Source organism: Miniopterus natalensis, chromosome 17, assembly GCF_054644295.1.
Source record: "Miniopterus natalensis isolate mMinNat1 chromosome 17, mMinNat1.hap1, whole genome shotgun sequence".
Taxonomy (NCBI): Eukaryota; Metazoa; Chordata; class Mammalia; order Chiroptera; family Miniopteridae; genus Miniopterus; species Miniopterus natalensis.
In genome coordinates this window covers 17,903,826-17,920,900 of record NC_142097.1, presented here as the reverse complement: position 1 = coordinate 17,920,900, position 17,075 = coordinate 17,903,826, and the positions used below count along the sequence as shown (strand labels likewise).

Below are 17,075 nucleotides of genomic sequence, written 5' to 3'. Positions count from 1 at the left end.
AAGGAAATGTGTCATCTGTGGTTTGGTTTGAAAAGTGGAAAGCTAGCTGTACATGTCCTTTTCTGCTCCAGATTTACTTTAACGTTCATATTTCTCCAAGTCTGTTCTACTTGGAAGCTGTGCTTAAAGACAAGAAAAGAAGTGGCTTATTAAAATAAGGTTATAATCAGATTTTGACCAACCATTTTGTAAGGTAGGTAATATATGTGGCTTTTCTTATGCCTTTTACTTATAACTTTGTACAGATTAGTGTTTGAGAAAGTGCTTCAAATAGTATCTAAGAATCTTACTAACAAAGTAGAATCATAAGTGATGGAAAATGTATGCTTTTTTTTCTGTCTTATTTGGTAAAATTTAAGTTAGAAATGGGAAAGATTTACTATCAACAGAGTTTTAAATTAGGGTTAAGAAGGATCTAAGTTTCAACTCTACAGCAAACTGGAAAGTTTGGTTATGAAAAAAAAGTTTAAAAAATAAATTTATTATTATTTAATGCTTAGGCATACATTTTATTGAAAATGATTATATATTGAAACAAAACAAAATTTGATAACATAACCTGGCCTCCATGGCATAAATTAGGGATGTAGAGACAGTCCTCTATTCTCAGGACTTTGTAAGGGTAGGAGAAAGTCTCATTTTGTTAACAGTTTGTTTATTTGGGGATGACAATACATCTGGCTGAAGACAATCAACAGCGGGCCTATTATCTATCCCATGGTAAGTACTGTTAAATGTGTACGAACACTATGATGCATACTACATTGTTAATGGACTAATGTGACAACAATAACCCACTTTAAATTATTTTAGCATCTATGCAGAAGGCCGGTCTAGCATAAAAGGATGGAAATTACTTACTAACCCAATTTAAAGTATTTCTCTTTGTGAAAGAATCATAAAGTAGGCAAAGATTTATGTCATTCAACTTAAAAATGAAAGCTGAACACGATTATGTAGAAGTCCATATATCATATCTTTCACTGTCTATTAAAGGTCATAATCCAAAAAGTAACCTTAATTCCTGAACACATAATAAAGGATTTTTCCTCCCTACTATTAGTAGGAGATATAATTTCAGAGGTTAATTTCCAGTTAGCATCATTTATTATATGCTACTTCTTATAAACCATTTCTTATAAAACCTTGAGACTTATAAAAACATGACTAGCAGTAGCATTTCTGTTGCTTGGGAAATGAAGAATTGCAGGTCCCTCCTAGACCTGAGGAATCCAAGCTGCATTAAAAAAGGAAAATAATCTAGTTCTTTCTTCTAGTTCCCTCAAATGAATGCTAACAATAAAACAGTCTTTTAAAAGTAGCTCCAACAAACTAGAATATTATTATAAAACAGAGAGCTCAATAGCGGTGCTAAATCTTCCTGGTTAACAGTCCCTGAACAGATGTGCCAGTGCTATTTAAATCTTCAATCCTATGGTGAACAGACTCGTCCCCTTCCTGTACTGGCTTCCAAGGAGCTCAGAGTCGAAGCTGAAATCCAGCTTTTTCCTTTATATGCTGAGATGCTCACCATCTGCCTTGACTTCCCACTTCAGTCTAAAACCCCATGATCCCAATGCTCTATTTCTTTCTATTTTATTGTATTTTAAAAAAATTATGGCAAAATATTCATTGAAAAAAATGCTAGGCATAAATGATATTTAAGAAGTCAATAACTTTTGTTGAACTTTTGAGATTACTGAGAAGAACTCTGCCTCTTTTTCTTTGTAATGCCAGATTTTTATGGTTAAGAAAACTGGCATGTCTTTCACCTCTACTTTCAGAAAGCCAGTCAGTGAGGGGATATAGAGGAGAAAAGAGAGAACCACTACTATAAAATTGCTTTCACAAATACTGGGGACATATTTCTAACTACTAGCTTTATTCTAAGCTTCAAGATAAATACTCAAGAAGGGAAAAAAGATCACCCTGAATTCCTATTTGAAGTCCATTTTCTTTTGGTTGCTACCACACTTCCCCTTTCCTGACCAGACCAAAAAAAAAAAGCTACTTGCATTTTATTTTTATACATGAAAAAAAATGCTCAAGGCCACATTTCTCCTTTACTATAAAGACTGATGACACATTTGTTAGAAGGTGGGGAGTTTCTGCAAAAAAGGATCCCTAAATGGGGGTAGGGAAGAATCAAAAGAGTAAAGCAGAAGTATTGACTCAAAGCTGAAGTCTACATAAAACCATGGCATTCATTTAAACGAATAACAGAAATTAAATTGTCTCTTTAGATGCAGCCTAATAGGAAAAAAATCGGTTGAGAAGGAATTCAAATGGGATGGCAAAAGTTAGGCATGAGCTTGCAGCTTACTTGTAACATATCAGCTGTCTATCTTTTAACTAAAATTACCAAACCAAGAAACTATTATTCTTTCACAAATTCTCAAACTGTATTTCTGTCCCAACAGATTACCCGCATACTCATGGACATGAAACACACAGGACGTTACCTGCACCTTGCCTTTCTGATGACAACAGTTTTCCCTTTGTCTCCTGGAAAAAAAGCAAACTCTACCCAACTGTGGGCTAGCAATACTACTGTCTGGGATCCAGATATTCACAATAAGACAGGTAGAAACCAAAATGAAAACAGTAACACAAATTCTGTAACTCCTAAAGTAGATAAAAAAAGTAATTCTACAAACATGCCTGAAATAGCAACATCATCTCATGTGGTATCTTTCACTCCTACATCTGAACTGGAGCTTTATACACCTTCTGTTGCGAGGAACAGTTCCCCAACATCACAGAGCACCAAAAATACAAGCAAAGGTCACAGTGAAATTTTCAAAAAAGATGTCTGTGAGGAAAACAACAACAAAATGGCTATGCTAGTTTGCTTAATTATAATTGCAGTGCTTTTTCTTATCTGTACCCTTCTACTTCTATCAACGGTGATTCTGGCAAACAAGGTCTCATCTCTCAGACGATCAAAACAAGCAGGCAAGCGTCAGCCTAGAAGCAATGGCGATTTTCTGGCAAGCAGTGGTCTATGGCCTGCTGAATCAGACACTTGGAAAAGAGCAAAACAGCTCACAGGGCCCAACCTAATGATGCAATCTGCTGGAGTGCTCACAGCTACAAGGGAAAAAAAAGATGAAGAAGGAACTGAAAAACTCACTAACAGATGCTTTAGTGAAGATAAATGCAAAGCAGCAATGGGAAACTTTAAGAAGTAAAAACGAAGTCAGTTTGATATTTAATGCCAATATGTTGTTCTGATGGTCTAAAATTTGACATTGCAGGCCTTGCAATTTAGAATAAAGCAGGGGAGAAGGGGAGAAGTATGCCTGCTTACTTATTGTGCACTTCTGTTTTGACACTGAATTTTTAAAAAGCAAATAATAAAACCACCAAACACTTAGGGAAGTTTTTAAAGACAAGTTGAAAGAACTAACAGAGGTATAAATGGACAATTAAATATTTCTTGTTCAGCAACAGCAGCTAGATGATCTTTGTCTGAATATAAGTAAACTTTGAAGAGTTTTAGTGTGTCCTTAGAGGCAAGTATATGCTTCAACATCTAACAGAAGTCAAATCCCTAACGCATTGAGTTGAAATGGTGCCTTGTTTGCGGAATGTGACAAAATCCACACCAGCTCTTAATCAACACAGCTAATTTTATGCTAGATGTTTTCAACTTTACACATGACACACATGAGAAAGTTTTTCTACTATAAATATTTAATTAAAACTTTTAATTTTGTATAATAAATTAAGACTTGTTAGAATAAAACTATGTATATTTGCATTCACTTTATTATCTGAGAGAACACATATAAAGTCAATAAGAAATAAAGCACAGCCCGGCCGGGCGTGGCTCAGCAGTTGAGTGTCGATCTGGGATCCAGGCAATCGGGGTTCGATTCCCGGTCAGGGCACATGCCCGGGTTGCGGGCTTGATTAATGACTCTCTCATCATTGATGTTTCTATCTCTCTCTCTCTCCCTCTCCTGCCCTCTCTCTGAAATCAATAAAGATATATTAAAAAAAAAAAAAAGAAATAAAGCACAACTGTAACACATGAGATTATAGCCACAACAGAAGACTACATGTAAATGTAAAGCATATCTTACTATTTAAGTGCAACATAACCTTTATTCTATAAATGTTGCTTTTTGGATTATTTATAGCAAATATCCAAAAGCTGATTAATTTTTGAACTTCAAAGATGACAAGTGGCCTAATAAGTGACCAATTTCATTTTTTTACTATCAATGGGATAGGAGCAAAGGCAAGGGGTGTGTGTGTGTGTGTGTGTGTGTGTTCTAATTTGGAAAACAGGATACTTCAGGTAAATATTGAACCTTTTAACAAACTGGATTCAAGTAAAATAATGACTTACATTTAAGTCAAGACTTCCATCTTCAATGAAATATATTACAAAAATTGGTTTGAGAGACTTTTCAACTATTTACTGAAATAGACACAGGGCATCCTAATTAAACCCCAGGCCACGTTTTAAAAAATCACACTCCTTATTGAACACTTATTTTGGGTAGTACGCTAGCCATTTAAGAAAATATTTCATATATTTTTTCCAACTATGAGCACAATCTTACTCTCTCTTCTAGGTTAATGATTCTCATCCTAGTTGTGTACCAGAATCACTTGAAAAGTTTTTAACACTCGCCAATGCCTTATTCCCACCCTCTCCTTCTGATTAAATTGGAATGGGGTGAACTCCAGGTATTGGTAATTTCTGTATAACTCCCTAGGTGATACTGCTCTTGGTCAAATTTACTTCTTACAAGTTCCATGGTGCCAAAGATCTACGTTACATCTTAAAATGAGAGGGGGAAAAAATAGAGCATCAATTTTATTATCAATTTATTACCATTTGTCAAAAATATTCATTCCCTAAACAATAAATCATAACTGTATTATTCCAGATGAATCTAAATGTCAATGAGTCCAAAGGAAAGCAAGAGAAAAATACTCATGCCAAACATGGTGACAGGGAGGAGGCTATCTTTTGAGGGGTAAAAGGGACCAGACTGGAAATCAAACTGGGCAGAGCTCATGTTTTGTACAAATTAAAAATCTGAGATTGTGTACTGGAATACATAGTAATAACACAAAGCACTCCTCAAATCAAGTATCATATAAATACTTGGAGGAAATAAAAATAATTTAGTATATTTTTAAAAATAAGAAATTAACTAGGCAATTACTTTCATATTCAACATACAGGTCAAACATTTTCTCACAACATGAGAAAGCTTCTTCTGCAGGAATACTTAAGATTCATTACTCACTATCTTGGTTATTAAACTTGCACCCTCAAAATGATACCATCCAATGACAGCTCATGAACAAACAGAAGTAGTTCCTTTCCAAACGTGGCAATGTTTAAAAATGACAGGTTAAGATATGTTTTGAATTCAAATTTTAAAAATTATTTTTGAACAAAGATACTTCTGTTCTCTAGCTCTGGGTATTATGATCCACTCGATTAATTTAGGGATTTTAAAACAGTGAATCAAAAGTCTATAGGATTTTTATTTTATTTTTTAAAAAATCTTTATTGATTTCAGAGAGAGGAAGGGAGAGGGAAAGATAGAAACATCAATGATCAGAGAGTCATTGATCGGCTGCCTCCTGCACACCCCTACTGGGGGTTGAGCCCCCAACCCGGGCACGTGCCCTGACCGGGAATTGAACCGCAATCTCCTAGATCCTAGGTCGATGCTCAACTGCTGAGCCACTCCTAGCCGGGCAAGTCTATGGGATTTTGATTATATTCTGCTTTATGTAGGACCCCTCAAAAAAAATTTTTTTTTAAGAAGTAATAAGTCCCTTGCAGTTAAGAACTGGGTCTTAATAATCTGTGTTCCTCTGCAGTGACCAGGGGAAAGCAGGGCAGGGTTTAATACTGTTTGTTTCTACTGTAACACGTGCTATGCTAGACACTTTAAGTTTATTTAATCCCATAATGAATGTGTAAACTAGAAATTATGATCTCCATTTTTCAGATGAGGAAAGAGGCTAGAAGGTGACCTGGCCAAAGAAAATTTTAATCAGACTGACTCATAGTCTTTTCAATATACTTTACTCAGTTAACTTATTTAAAAAATGATTCTGAATTTATTTTTCCACAGAGAAGCACCTACTTGGTGGATAATCAAAGGGTTGTGGACCTGAACTAAAAAATAACTTAGCAAAGTATTTGGTCAAAAAAATTTAATTATACTTTTACCTGGGCTTTGCTTAAATTATGTATGAGCAAATAGCATTAACATTTACTGCTACCTACTGTGTATGAGCCATTTGTACATGTTATGTTATCTTATTTAATCCTCATAACAGCTCAGTAAGAAATATTCCTGCAGGGGAGGAAGTGGTGATTCAGAAGTGCAGCCCTTTGCCTAAATTCATACAAGTAAACAGAACTCGTCATTCACTTCCTACAAAAGAAATCTCACTGTGGGTGATAACCCAACTGGCAGGACTCCCTTAGAACACACAGTGTGCTCTCTGAGGCTCTATTCTAAACATTTAAATTATAGAATCATTACTAGAGAGCCTCATGTGTTTACTCACAAACATTAATTAAAAGCGCTCAAATCATATAGCTCCAAATTGGGTTTCAAAATAAGTTGTTAAAGTAGTTCATTTCTTAGTCATCTTGTGGCTTATTGCGCTTCCTGAACCAACTATTGATAAACTTCCTCCTTTTCTACAGAAACCATTTCAGTTTGCTAGAGGACATTTTAAATCTAAATTGAACCATCCCTTTTGCTTTCTTAGCCAAATCACCAAAATGTCCAGTTAGAACAAGAATTTAGCATCCTGCAAAAGAAGTTAACAGCTGAGGTAAGAAAAATTTCACATAGGCAATTTGGTTTGATCTTTGTTTTATTCAAAACTTATTTTTAAAACTAAAATGTCAGTCCTGGGGCAGGGGGGTGGGTACAGGGTATAAAGGGTCAATGGGGAAAAAAGGGGGACATCTGTTAATACTTTCAACAATAAAGATATATTTTTTAAAAATAAAGACGAAAAATAATTTTTAAAAACGACAGTAGTGTTTAAAATGTAAACTCTGAAAGTCTAAAGATGTCCATAACAGGTTTTGTGATTTTGTTGCATGGAATTAAAAAATATTGACTGTTGAGCTTGCCTTGGAGAAAAAAATTTCACCTAGGTCTGTATAATATAAAATTTCTCCTAGGTTTGCTAATCTTAGTTCCATAATTAAAAAAATAAACTATAGCCATGGCAGATAAAGCCAAGGGCTAGAAATAAAACTAAAATCCAGAGGATATGACTGGATTTACAACCCCAAAATACTACTTTTAGATTGTGATTCGCTTTCTATAAACACTTCCTGTACATAATGTAATCCATAGATTTTAATTATTTTTATTTTTTAATCCCCTTTAGTTTCCACAGTAAATGGTAGATATTATTATTGATAAAAGATGGTGATCAAATACTTCCTATCATAGTGCAAGGTTAATTTCCCTTTCTGTTCTTCCTCAAGATAATAGAATTGCTGTCTTAGTCCTTTTATGGTTGTATAACTTCACTAGTTGTAGATACAGTACGACTAAATTTTAATCTATTGTATCTATATTGTTACATATCAAAATAACTAACACTCAGATACTATTTTTGATACTGCTCACCTACACTTGCCTTTTTGTCTAGGATATGCTCTCCAAATCTCCCTGATTTCCTTGAAAAGACAATGACATATTTCTTATCATGTCCAACTTAATAGCATTAATTTTAAATGCTGGACCCTTTATGTAATTATGCATTATATGTATGAGTATATGTCTAATATATGGGGACTCCAGCTTTACTGTAACTGCACTTTAAAATGCTCAGTTAAAACAGCTTATATATTTTTTCTTCTTTTAAAAAAAATTTAAATTTTCAGGAAAAGCAAAGGACCAAAATCACAGATTTAAACCTCAAAGAGCCAACCTAAAATAATGGCCAAATTACTACCATATGAAAATAGACATATTTGGAATTTGCCTGAGCAGCACACTAGAAAAATGCTATAGAGAATGTGCATAGGTTCTTTTTCTTTTAAATTTTAAATATGTCTTTATTGATTTCAGAGAGAGGAAGGGCAAGGGAAAGAGAGACAGAAACACCAATGATGAGAGAGTCATTGATCGGCTGCCTCCTGTATGCCCCCTACTGGGGATCGAGCCTGCAACCCGGGCATGTGCCCTGACCGGGAATCGAACCTCGATCTCCTGGATCATACATAGGTCGATGCTCTACCACTGAGCCACGTTGGCTGGGCCATAGGTTCTTTGGCGTAATTAGGTATGATTCTGGGTGGGGCAGGGGAGGAATCTTAAGGATATTTAGGGTGCACGACAGATTCTCTGCTGGCTCCCTGCACCACAAATACAGGACAGTGACAGCGAGCCGCATTTTGTGTTTGCTTCTTTCATCTATAGTCTTTCCCCCAATTTCTCATTTTGCCCACTTTAATACCTTCTACCTTCTATTCCTGCAGAAACAATGTGGTACTTTAGGTACACATGGTTTATATATATTTAAAATATATGTTAAATAGCTTTCTGCATTGGTAATAACACTGGCCTCACTGTCTCTGAGCTAGTCAGTTTCTTCCCTATTATACCCACTATTTATTCTTTTTAAAAATCCTGCTCCCTCTTTTCTGGACTATTCTGAATTGCTATAGAATTCTATCACAGATTCAAGCTTCCAGATGCAGCAGGCCCTGGGAGGGTAGACAACTGATTGAATCGTGGGAAAAGAGGTAGCATAGGTAAAAAATAGAATTTGCTTTTAATATAGTTGTAAAGCTTAAATGTTAAGTGAAAAATACCATATACTGAAGGTCCTATGACCTTCCATTGACAAAAGAGGTCATGAACCTATCAAAATTGATCTCACAAACTAAACTGGGTTTATAATTATGTTCCCTGTTTGGGCTCTTTTCCTTCCCTGATAACCCCCCTTTTTTTTCTTCTTTTTTTTTTTTAAGCTACCTGAAAAGAGGAACCAGGTGGGGTTCTTTTGGGTTTTTAAAATTTAAACCAAGTCACAAAAGAGAAAACGTTTTTGGCTAAAGACAATTCCTGGCCTGTATTTCTGTTGCTTCAAATGGCATTTTTTAAAACTAAAGGGAAACTTTGAAGAATAGCACTTGTTGATGAGGCCTATTCTTGGCAGGTGGGATGGAAATCTGTAAAAACAACAGGTAGAAACTGCATAAAGGATAATCCTCTAGAGGTGATTCAAATCCCCATATTTATGCCAAAAGTTTCTAATTTTTTGACTATTAAACCTTTTGTTAAATGGATAAAATGCAGAATTTAATAACTTGGATCTCACTTTCTCTTACATTCTGGTAGTAGTATTAATAAATGGTGAAAAAGTAAAATGGAAGGAAACTGGGCTCCTAACATACATGGCACCCTGTTGTAAAAGAATCAATACATAAAAACATAATTCAGTTTAGGGTAGCAGAAAGAGAGTGTGCTTTGAAATCAGATGATCTTGGGTACAAATTGCCGGTCTGCCACCAATAATGATATAACATTGGACAAACTGCTCAACACATTTGAATTTATCTCTTTATCTGTAAATCAAGGATTCTTCCATCTTCCACAGTCACTTAAAAGTTAAATGAAATAAAGTATGTAAAACACCTGAGATATCTGGAGCACACTGTGTGCTGTACTAAGTATTTTGCTGTTTCTTTCTGCCTTCCTCAGAGTTCTTTAGTCTTGTTTGAGGGAGTGAGGAGAATAAAAAGGAAACGTGAGAAGTTAGGTAATAAAAAATAAATGCAATTATTTAAGAAATTAGAATGTAAGTGAAGTTCATACATGAAGAATTATTTAAGGAACCATAAAGACAACAGGAACTAGGGGGATTCAGGGAATGACTAATTCTCTGGGCTGTGGTCAGGCACAGAGAACTTGGTTTCAGAGGGGAATTTAAGCTGAGGTCTGGAAGGTGAGGACAGGTTCAGTTATGAAGTCAGAAGGGGTAAGGTTGGGTTTGAAAAAAGCAACACCGTAAGCAGGTGAAAAACAGCATAATTACAAGTGTCTGTTTAGGAAACAAGGTAGGATGGGGAAGAGGTGCATTTGGCTGAATGAGACATTTCGGTTAAGAGATATGAGTTACTACTGGTAAGAAGGAAGAAAACTTGGTGCAGAATTTTTATGTTGACAGCAATGGGGAACTCTCAAGCAAGGGAGACGTAACCTCATCATACTTGCTTTTAAGAAGATTAATTCATCAGCAGTGTGCAGAAGAGTTTAAAGAAGAAATATTTTAAAACTTAGGCTTGAAGTATTAGAGAGAAAATAAAGAAGCTGTACAGGAAAAAAAATCATGTTTTTCCCCCCTATGAAAATAGGGTAATTTGTAATCATTGTGTACCAAGTAGTAGAGGAGTAAGCAACGAAAACTACTCAAATACACTGAAACCTATTCGTTGGCAAAAGTTGAGGGAGTTCCTCTTCAACTTTTATTGTACCTTGTACAGAAAATCAAATCCCTCTCAGACTGGCCTACGAATCATAGAAAAAACCGTAGTTTCTAGTCATATACACTGGGATCTAGCACACCAAGATTTTTCTTTTCCTGAGGTTAAAAAATAACTGAACAGTTACCACTGTGTTTAATGATGTGCGAAACAGGATATTATACACAGAGCTGAAAACTGTCTTAGTATAATTCCTCACTTTAGAGCTAAGGCAATTGAGAACAGGAGAGATTAACTGACTAGTTCTCCTGGTTAGATAGGAAGTTATGTGACAGAAGTGGAACTAAACCAACTCTTCAAATTTGAGCATTTACCACATCTCACAAAAAGCCCTAGCTGCCAAACTTATAAACACCTTCTTTTTCCATGTCTGTATGTTGTTGCCTTGGCTGGAATATTTTATTTGCTTAATTACAGACTTTTCAAGATTCAGTTCAAGTTTTACTTCTCTGAGAAATTTTCCCTAAAAGCCCTCCCAGGCTAGATTGGTTCCTCTGTGTATCTCCTGCATATCTTTATGAGAAAATTCATCAAATTATTAAAATTATTTATTACTTGTTTCTACAACTAGAATCTTTTTTTCTCTCCCCCTATCTTCTAAACCTAGAACAGGGCCTGATACAAAGATGATGTTTATCAATAAATGAATGAAAGCAGCAGCACGACTACTTGACCAATTGGGTAAGACCATCCAGATTCAAAGCTCACTTTAGGATTTTGAGCTGTGGACTCTGAGTTGAACTGAACCCTTTAGAAATATGAGGTCCTAACATAAAGATATAGTCTTAAACACTGATGATGCTGCAAAGGTTACTCATACAACAGACTCTGTGCATAAGAAATATACACAGGAAGTACCGCTAAAAATAGAGAAGTTGGGAGAGGAGTCAGTTTTCAGATGAGGAAGAATTGTCTTAAATACTGAATTTGCTGATAGTGGGATGTATACATGGAACTGTCCACCAAGAAGTCACACAAATGGAACTAGAATTAAGGAGATTTGGGCTGGGTGTACAGGTTTGGGAGCTTTGGCATAAAGGGGAGTGTGGAAATCTTACTACAGATTCAGAATTAAAGGGAAGTAGATAACATGACTGAATATCAAGTCCCAACATTTAGGAGGCAAGAGGAAAAAAGGAGTGAGGGAGATTAGCATGAAAGGGAGACTATTACAAAGAGCTCTTTGAATAGCAGTGAAGGAATAGTCACTAGTGTCAAATACGGTCAAGAGAGGAGAAAGGAGAGAGAGAAAGAAAAGATCTTTGGAGGAAATGATAGGTGGTTTCTGGTGTCCTTCAAGGCAGCAGGATCAATATATTTCAAATCGCACAAAGAGAAAAAATACAATACAAAGTACATGGAACCGGCATGTAGAGCCTATGTGTTTGAGAAATATGACTGCGAAATGAAGAACTGTTATGTAATAAAGTTGGAGGGGCAGCAAGGCCAAGTACAGATCTTATGAAAGAATTAAGAGAAAACAGTGCTTATAAGGTCCAAATGTTGTATGATAAGTTAGAGTATATTCAAGAGTTGTTTACACTAGCCTTTAGTGTATCAAGTCTAAATTAGGAATAATAAACACTCATCAGGTACCTATCTACTTTATGCCAGGCATCAAATGAGACCTAATCGTCTTTCTTTTTTCTTTTTTCCCCCCATTATAAAACCAATGGTAAAAAGGAAACATTGTGAAATGGATCCCAAATATTTCATCTTAATTTTGTTTTGTGGACACCTGAACAATACATTTTTCTCAGTGACAAAAGCAATTGCAATAGAGAAGCAAACACAGCCTACTTTATTTAAATCTGCAATGCCATATGTCTCGGCGAATTCTCAAAACACAGTGAATTCTCTGAGTCAACCAACACAACTCAAGAATGTTTCTTCTGGACAACCAATACCAACTGCCAAAATTGCTGCTGGACAACCAACAACAGTTGCCCATGCCTCCTCTGGAAACCCAACAGCATATACTTCTGCTGGACAACCACTTGCCTATAACATCACCAGACAACTAACACCAACGGCCAACACCTCCTCCCAACAAACAGTACATCCTGTGTTCACCTCTGGGAGACAACTACATACATCTGCCCACGCTTCTACCAGACAACCGCCACGATTTGTCTATAGATCCACTCAACAACCATCAACTGTCCACACCTCTTCTAAAAAATCAGTACCACCAACTATTCAAAATCTGTCCATACAACCAACACCAGCTGTCAAAAGTTTACCTAGGATTACACCAGGATTCGTCCCAGAAGATGTCAGTAACACACAAAGCCCGCATAAAAGCAATTCTAATTCAATAGCTGCCATATTAGTTGGTATAATTCTGATTTCTATGTTGATAGCTATAATCATGATTGTACTATGTAAGTGCTTGAGAAAACCAGTTTCAAATGATCAAAATTGGGCAGGCAGGTCTCCATTTGCTGATGGTGAAACTCCTGATATATGTTTGGATAACATCAGAGAAAATGAAATATCCACAAAACGTACATCAATTATTTCACTTATGGCCTGGAAACCAGGCAAAAGCACACCTTTAGCAGATGATTTAGAAATTAAGTTGTTTGAATCAAGCGAAAACATTGACGATTCCAACCCCAAAACAGAGAAAATAAAAGATCAAGGAAATGGTACATCTGAGGATAGTGCTGATGGATCAACAATTGGCACTGCTGTTTCTTCTTCAGATGATGCAGATCTGCCTCCACCTCCTCCTCCCCTTCTTGATTTGGAAGGACAGGAGAGTAACCAATCTGACAAACCCACAATGACAACTGTGTCTCCTCTTCCAAATGATTCCACCAGTCTCCCACCATCTACAGACTGTCTCAATCAAGTCTGTGAAGATCATAATTCTGAGAACAAAGAGTCACTTCCACCTCCCCTTGACTCACCTAACTTGACACTGCCACAAGGAGATTTGATGAAAATCCTGCAAGATTCCACCAATGAGATCCAATGTCAGGAGTTCTCTATTCTTCCTAACTCTGATCAAGATGTCAATGAATCCCTGCCACCCCCACCTGAAGAACTGTTATAAATATTACAGCTTGTGTTTTAGCTGATTTTCCATGCTTTTCAAAGCACTCTCTATCTTTTGTTTTTCTTCATGTAATGAAATATATTAAATGGCAACTCGTAACTAATTTTTACCTTTATCCAGGAACTACCTGAAATCTGCTCAAAGTCCGTGTGCAAGGTTCCTTATTTTTAAAATATATGTAACAGTGCTCTATTTACTGGCTATAGCATCTAATTTTAATGTAGAGTATATTTTACATATGTGGATGGTATATATGTGTCAATAACTTAACCATTTTGGAAACAAACAACCTATGTATACTTAGTGTCACCCAATAGATTTTTTTTTCTCCTGAAAAGCTGTGTATCAAGTTACCTTGAATAAATAAAATTTTATTTTTCCAATTCAGAGTTTGAAGTGGAGGGAATGAAAAATTAAATATATACTCCAAGTTTTAAACAAAACTCTACATTTTAAATTAATACCTACAGTATTAAAATAAATATTCTAAGTTCATGGGGATGAGTGATTAAAATGCATGTTTGAAAATGGAGAAATTTCCTTTTAGCTCTCATTGGAAGTAGTAAAGCAAACATACTAAAATATCAAATTTGGAGGTGGGGGACAGTTACTCTGAAAAAAATATGAGCATGCACCATAGCAGACATTTTCCTGTCTTATTGGGGGAGCACAAATTTGGAAACAGCCTCTTTATATACCTTAAGAACCCAAACAAAACAAAATCTTACAAAGAAAAAAACCATCACAAAAACACCTATGGCTTCATTTCAAACTTGGATGACTTTCCCAAGAAAAACAGATTGTATTGAAATTCAAATGGTTCTCAACTTTCATTAAGTTCATACTTTACATTTAAGCACTATACATTTAAACTCTGTAACCACGTTTCTTATGCAGAATTTCTTCTTTTATCCATTACTTTGACAAGTGATAAATCTGAGTTATCAGAGTAGGGATGAGCCCAATCTTTGTCAAGGTCAATGGGGAGAGTGTTCACTGGCCTGCACCTGTGGAGATGTCAGCCTGTGCCTGCAGACACGCTCCTTTGCCCAACAAGCACATATTCTTTCTCCTTACCCTCACCCTAACTCCTGGGGGAAACAGTCACTTAGAATGAAGTGTGGTGGCCTTATTGGTAGCTTAATGTTAGAAACTCTCATAGTTCTGGGACTTTTCTGAACAAAATATAGTATTTATTGTAGCATGGTGTTAAAAAACCAAGTTCCATCTTTAATAAAAACTCGCAGGCTTTTGTACACTGAAATTTTACATATGATGTTTCTCTTTAAATCTTTTAAGCCATCCCGTACTGATCATTAAAACTTTTTATCTGCAGAAACACTTCCTTGAGTTGTTTATTTTTCCTGAATAAGCATGTTGTTTATTGTCATACTACATTTGTTCTCCTCTGTCTTTCACATTAAAAAGTTTCTTTCATGTGTTTTTCAAACTTTGAACTTTTAGGGTTAATTTAGCCAGCCGCAATCAGAAGTTTAAGAATTTCCCATTATTCTTTTGAACTTTAAGAATTCTACTTATGGTAAATAAAACATGTTTTTATATTGGTTGACTTTAACTTGCCTTAAATCATCATAATCTTTCTAATTTTATATATGAGACTGTTACCTAACAGGCTCTTTCCACACTTTTGTTCTTCCTTTTCATCACCTTCCTTCCTGACCCCGTGAAGGATGGGTATTGGGAAATATAAGGAAATACCAAGTCTCATAAATAAAATAAAAACTGATGATCTGGTCATAGTGTTGTCTGATTTCTTCAAACACTAAGGGCAGCTTTTCTCCTCCTGTTCTTTGTACAATAAAACAGACTACTGTTAGCAGCTGGTTTTTGTTTTGCTGTTTTTTAAGAAATTCTCTGCCAGGGGGGAAAATAATTCCCATTTACTGCATGCAATTTTTCCCTACTGAGGTCAGTGGAAGCTGAGCAGCCAAAGAGTGGCAATTCTTGCTTAATCAGCAGAAAGAAATGCAAGCTAATAAAAGAAATAAAAGAGAGAAGAAAATGTTGGAACAAAGAAAAACGTACAGAAAAGGTTAAAGGACTAGGATCCAGAAGAGAAGGCTTATTTCATGAATATGGCAAAATGGCAAGGCACAGGGTAATTAAAAGCAGACTGAACTACATACCATATACCAGTGGTGCTCTTTCTTACCAGATCAGCATTAACTAGATTCAGAAACAACCCTGATGATCATCTAGTTCAACTCCTTTTATTTAACTGATCAGAAAACAGGCCCAGAGAGTAAGTGACTTGCTCAGACGTGGTATAAAAGCTGAGTGTGTTCCCTGACTCCTTGTTCAGCACTCTTTTCACTAATATAAAACCAAAGAGTGCCTATTTCATGCACTGAACAAACATATATTAAACATGTATTCTATTTGGTGTTGGTGGTGGGGATACAATTAATTAGATAAGGGTGACCTGTAATTATTGTTATTACCTAGTTCTGATCAAAAAGTAAAGTAGGAAAATATTTGGGCACCTACAATTAAAACACTGTGGTACTGGTGTATGACTGGACAAACAGATCAATGGAACAGATGGAAAGCCCCAAAACAGACTCCAATCTCAAATCAGTGGGGACAATTGAATATATATTTTGGGAAAAATAAAACTGGATCTATACGTCATACTACATTGCAATAAACACCAAATAAACCAGCAATCTAAACAGAAAAAATGAAATTACATAAGTAATAGGTGAAAATGTGAGTAAATCCCTTTATAACCTGGACGTGAGAAAAACATTCCTAGCTGAAACTCAAAATCCAGAAGCAATAAAAAGAAAAGAAAAATTCAATTATATAAAACTTTTAAGTGGCAAAAACAAACATACAAAAAGTCACCATAATAAAGTCAAAAGGCAAATGGCAAGCTGAAAAAAGATCACAACTTAAGTCAAAGGGCTACTACTATCTCTAAAGTTAAAAACAGAACAAAACAAAAAACTCCTAAATACAGAAAGGGCTGGGAAAGACTCACAACACAATAAAAAAATGTGCAAAACATATAAAAGACAGTCACAGAAGAAAAATGTAAATAGTCCTTAAAAAATATATAAAGATATATAACCTTCCTCATACTAAGAGAGATGAATTTAAAATTACACTGAGATACTATTGCCTTTATTGACATAAATCCAAAGTTCCACAACAAAGTCCATGGCAAGGCTCTATAGAACTAGACACCCTGATACATTGCTGGTGGGACTGCAAAATGGTATAGTCTATACAGAGAAATTCGTAATAACCAGAAAAATTCTAAATGCATTTACCTTTTCACACAGCAATCCCATTTCTAGAATCTTTTTCAAAGGTTCACTGGGAAAAATATGAAATTACTTAGGTGCAAGGGTATTCACTGCAGCATTATTTATAACAGCAAAAGTCTGGAAACAACCCACATACCCATCAATAAGGGCTTGGTTGAATAAACCATGGCTTACTCCCAAAGGCAGTGCCATGCTTCATAAAACGAATGAG

The 17,075-nt window shown here is 35.6% G+C and overlaps 3 protein-coding genes across 7 annotated transcripts in view; 2 read left to right on the top strand and 1 right to left on the bottom strand.

The window, feature by feature from the left end:
- Window positions 1-17,075, bottom strand: part of NF1 (neurofibromin 1) — a 193,387-nt gene that overhangs the window by 41,268 nt on the left and 135,044 nt on the right. The window lies entirely within an intron of this gene.
- EVI2A (ecotropic viral integration site 2A) lies at window positions 11-3,191 on the top strand. The gene is made up of 2 exons (XM_016207634.2): window positions 11-193; window positions 2,421-3,191. The coding sequence occupies exon 2, from the start codon at window positions 2,436-2,438 to the stop codon at window positions 3,189-3,191; it is 756 nt and encodes a 251-aa protein (XP_016063120.1). The 5' UTR covers window positions 11-193; window positions 2,421-2,435.
- EVI2B (ecotropic viral integration site 2B) lies at window positions 12,193-13,632 on the top strand. Its single transcript, XM_016207632.2, has one exon. It carries the CDS (start codon window positions 12,204-12,206, stop codon window positions 13,566-13,568), a length of 1,365 nt encoding a protein of 454 aa, XP_016063118.2. The 5' UTR covers window positions 12,193-12,203; the 3' UTR covers window positions 13,569-13,632.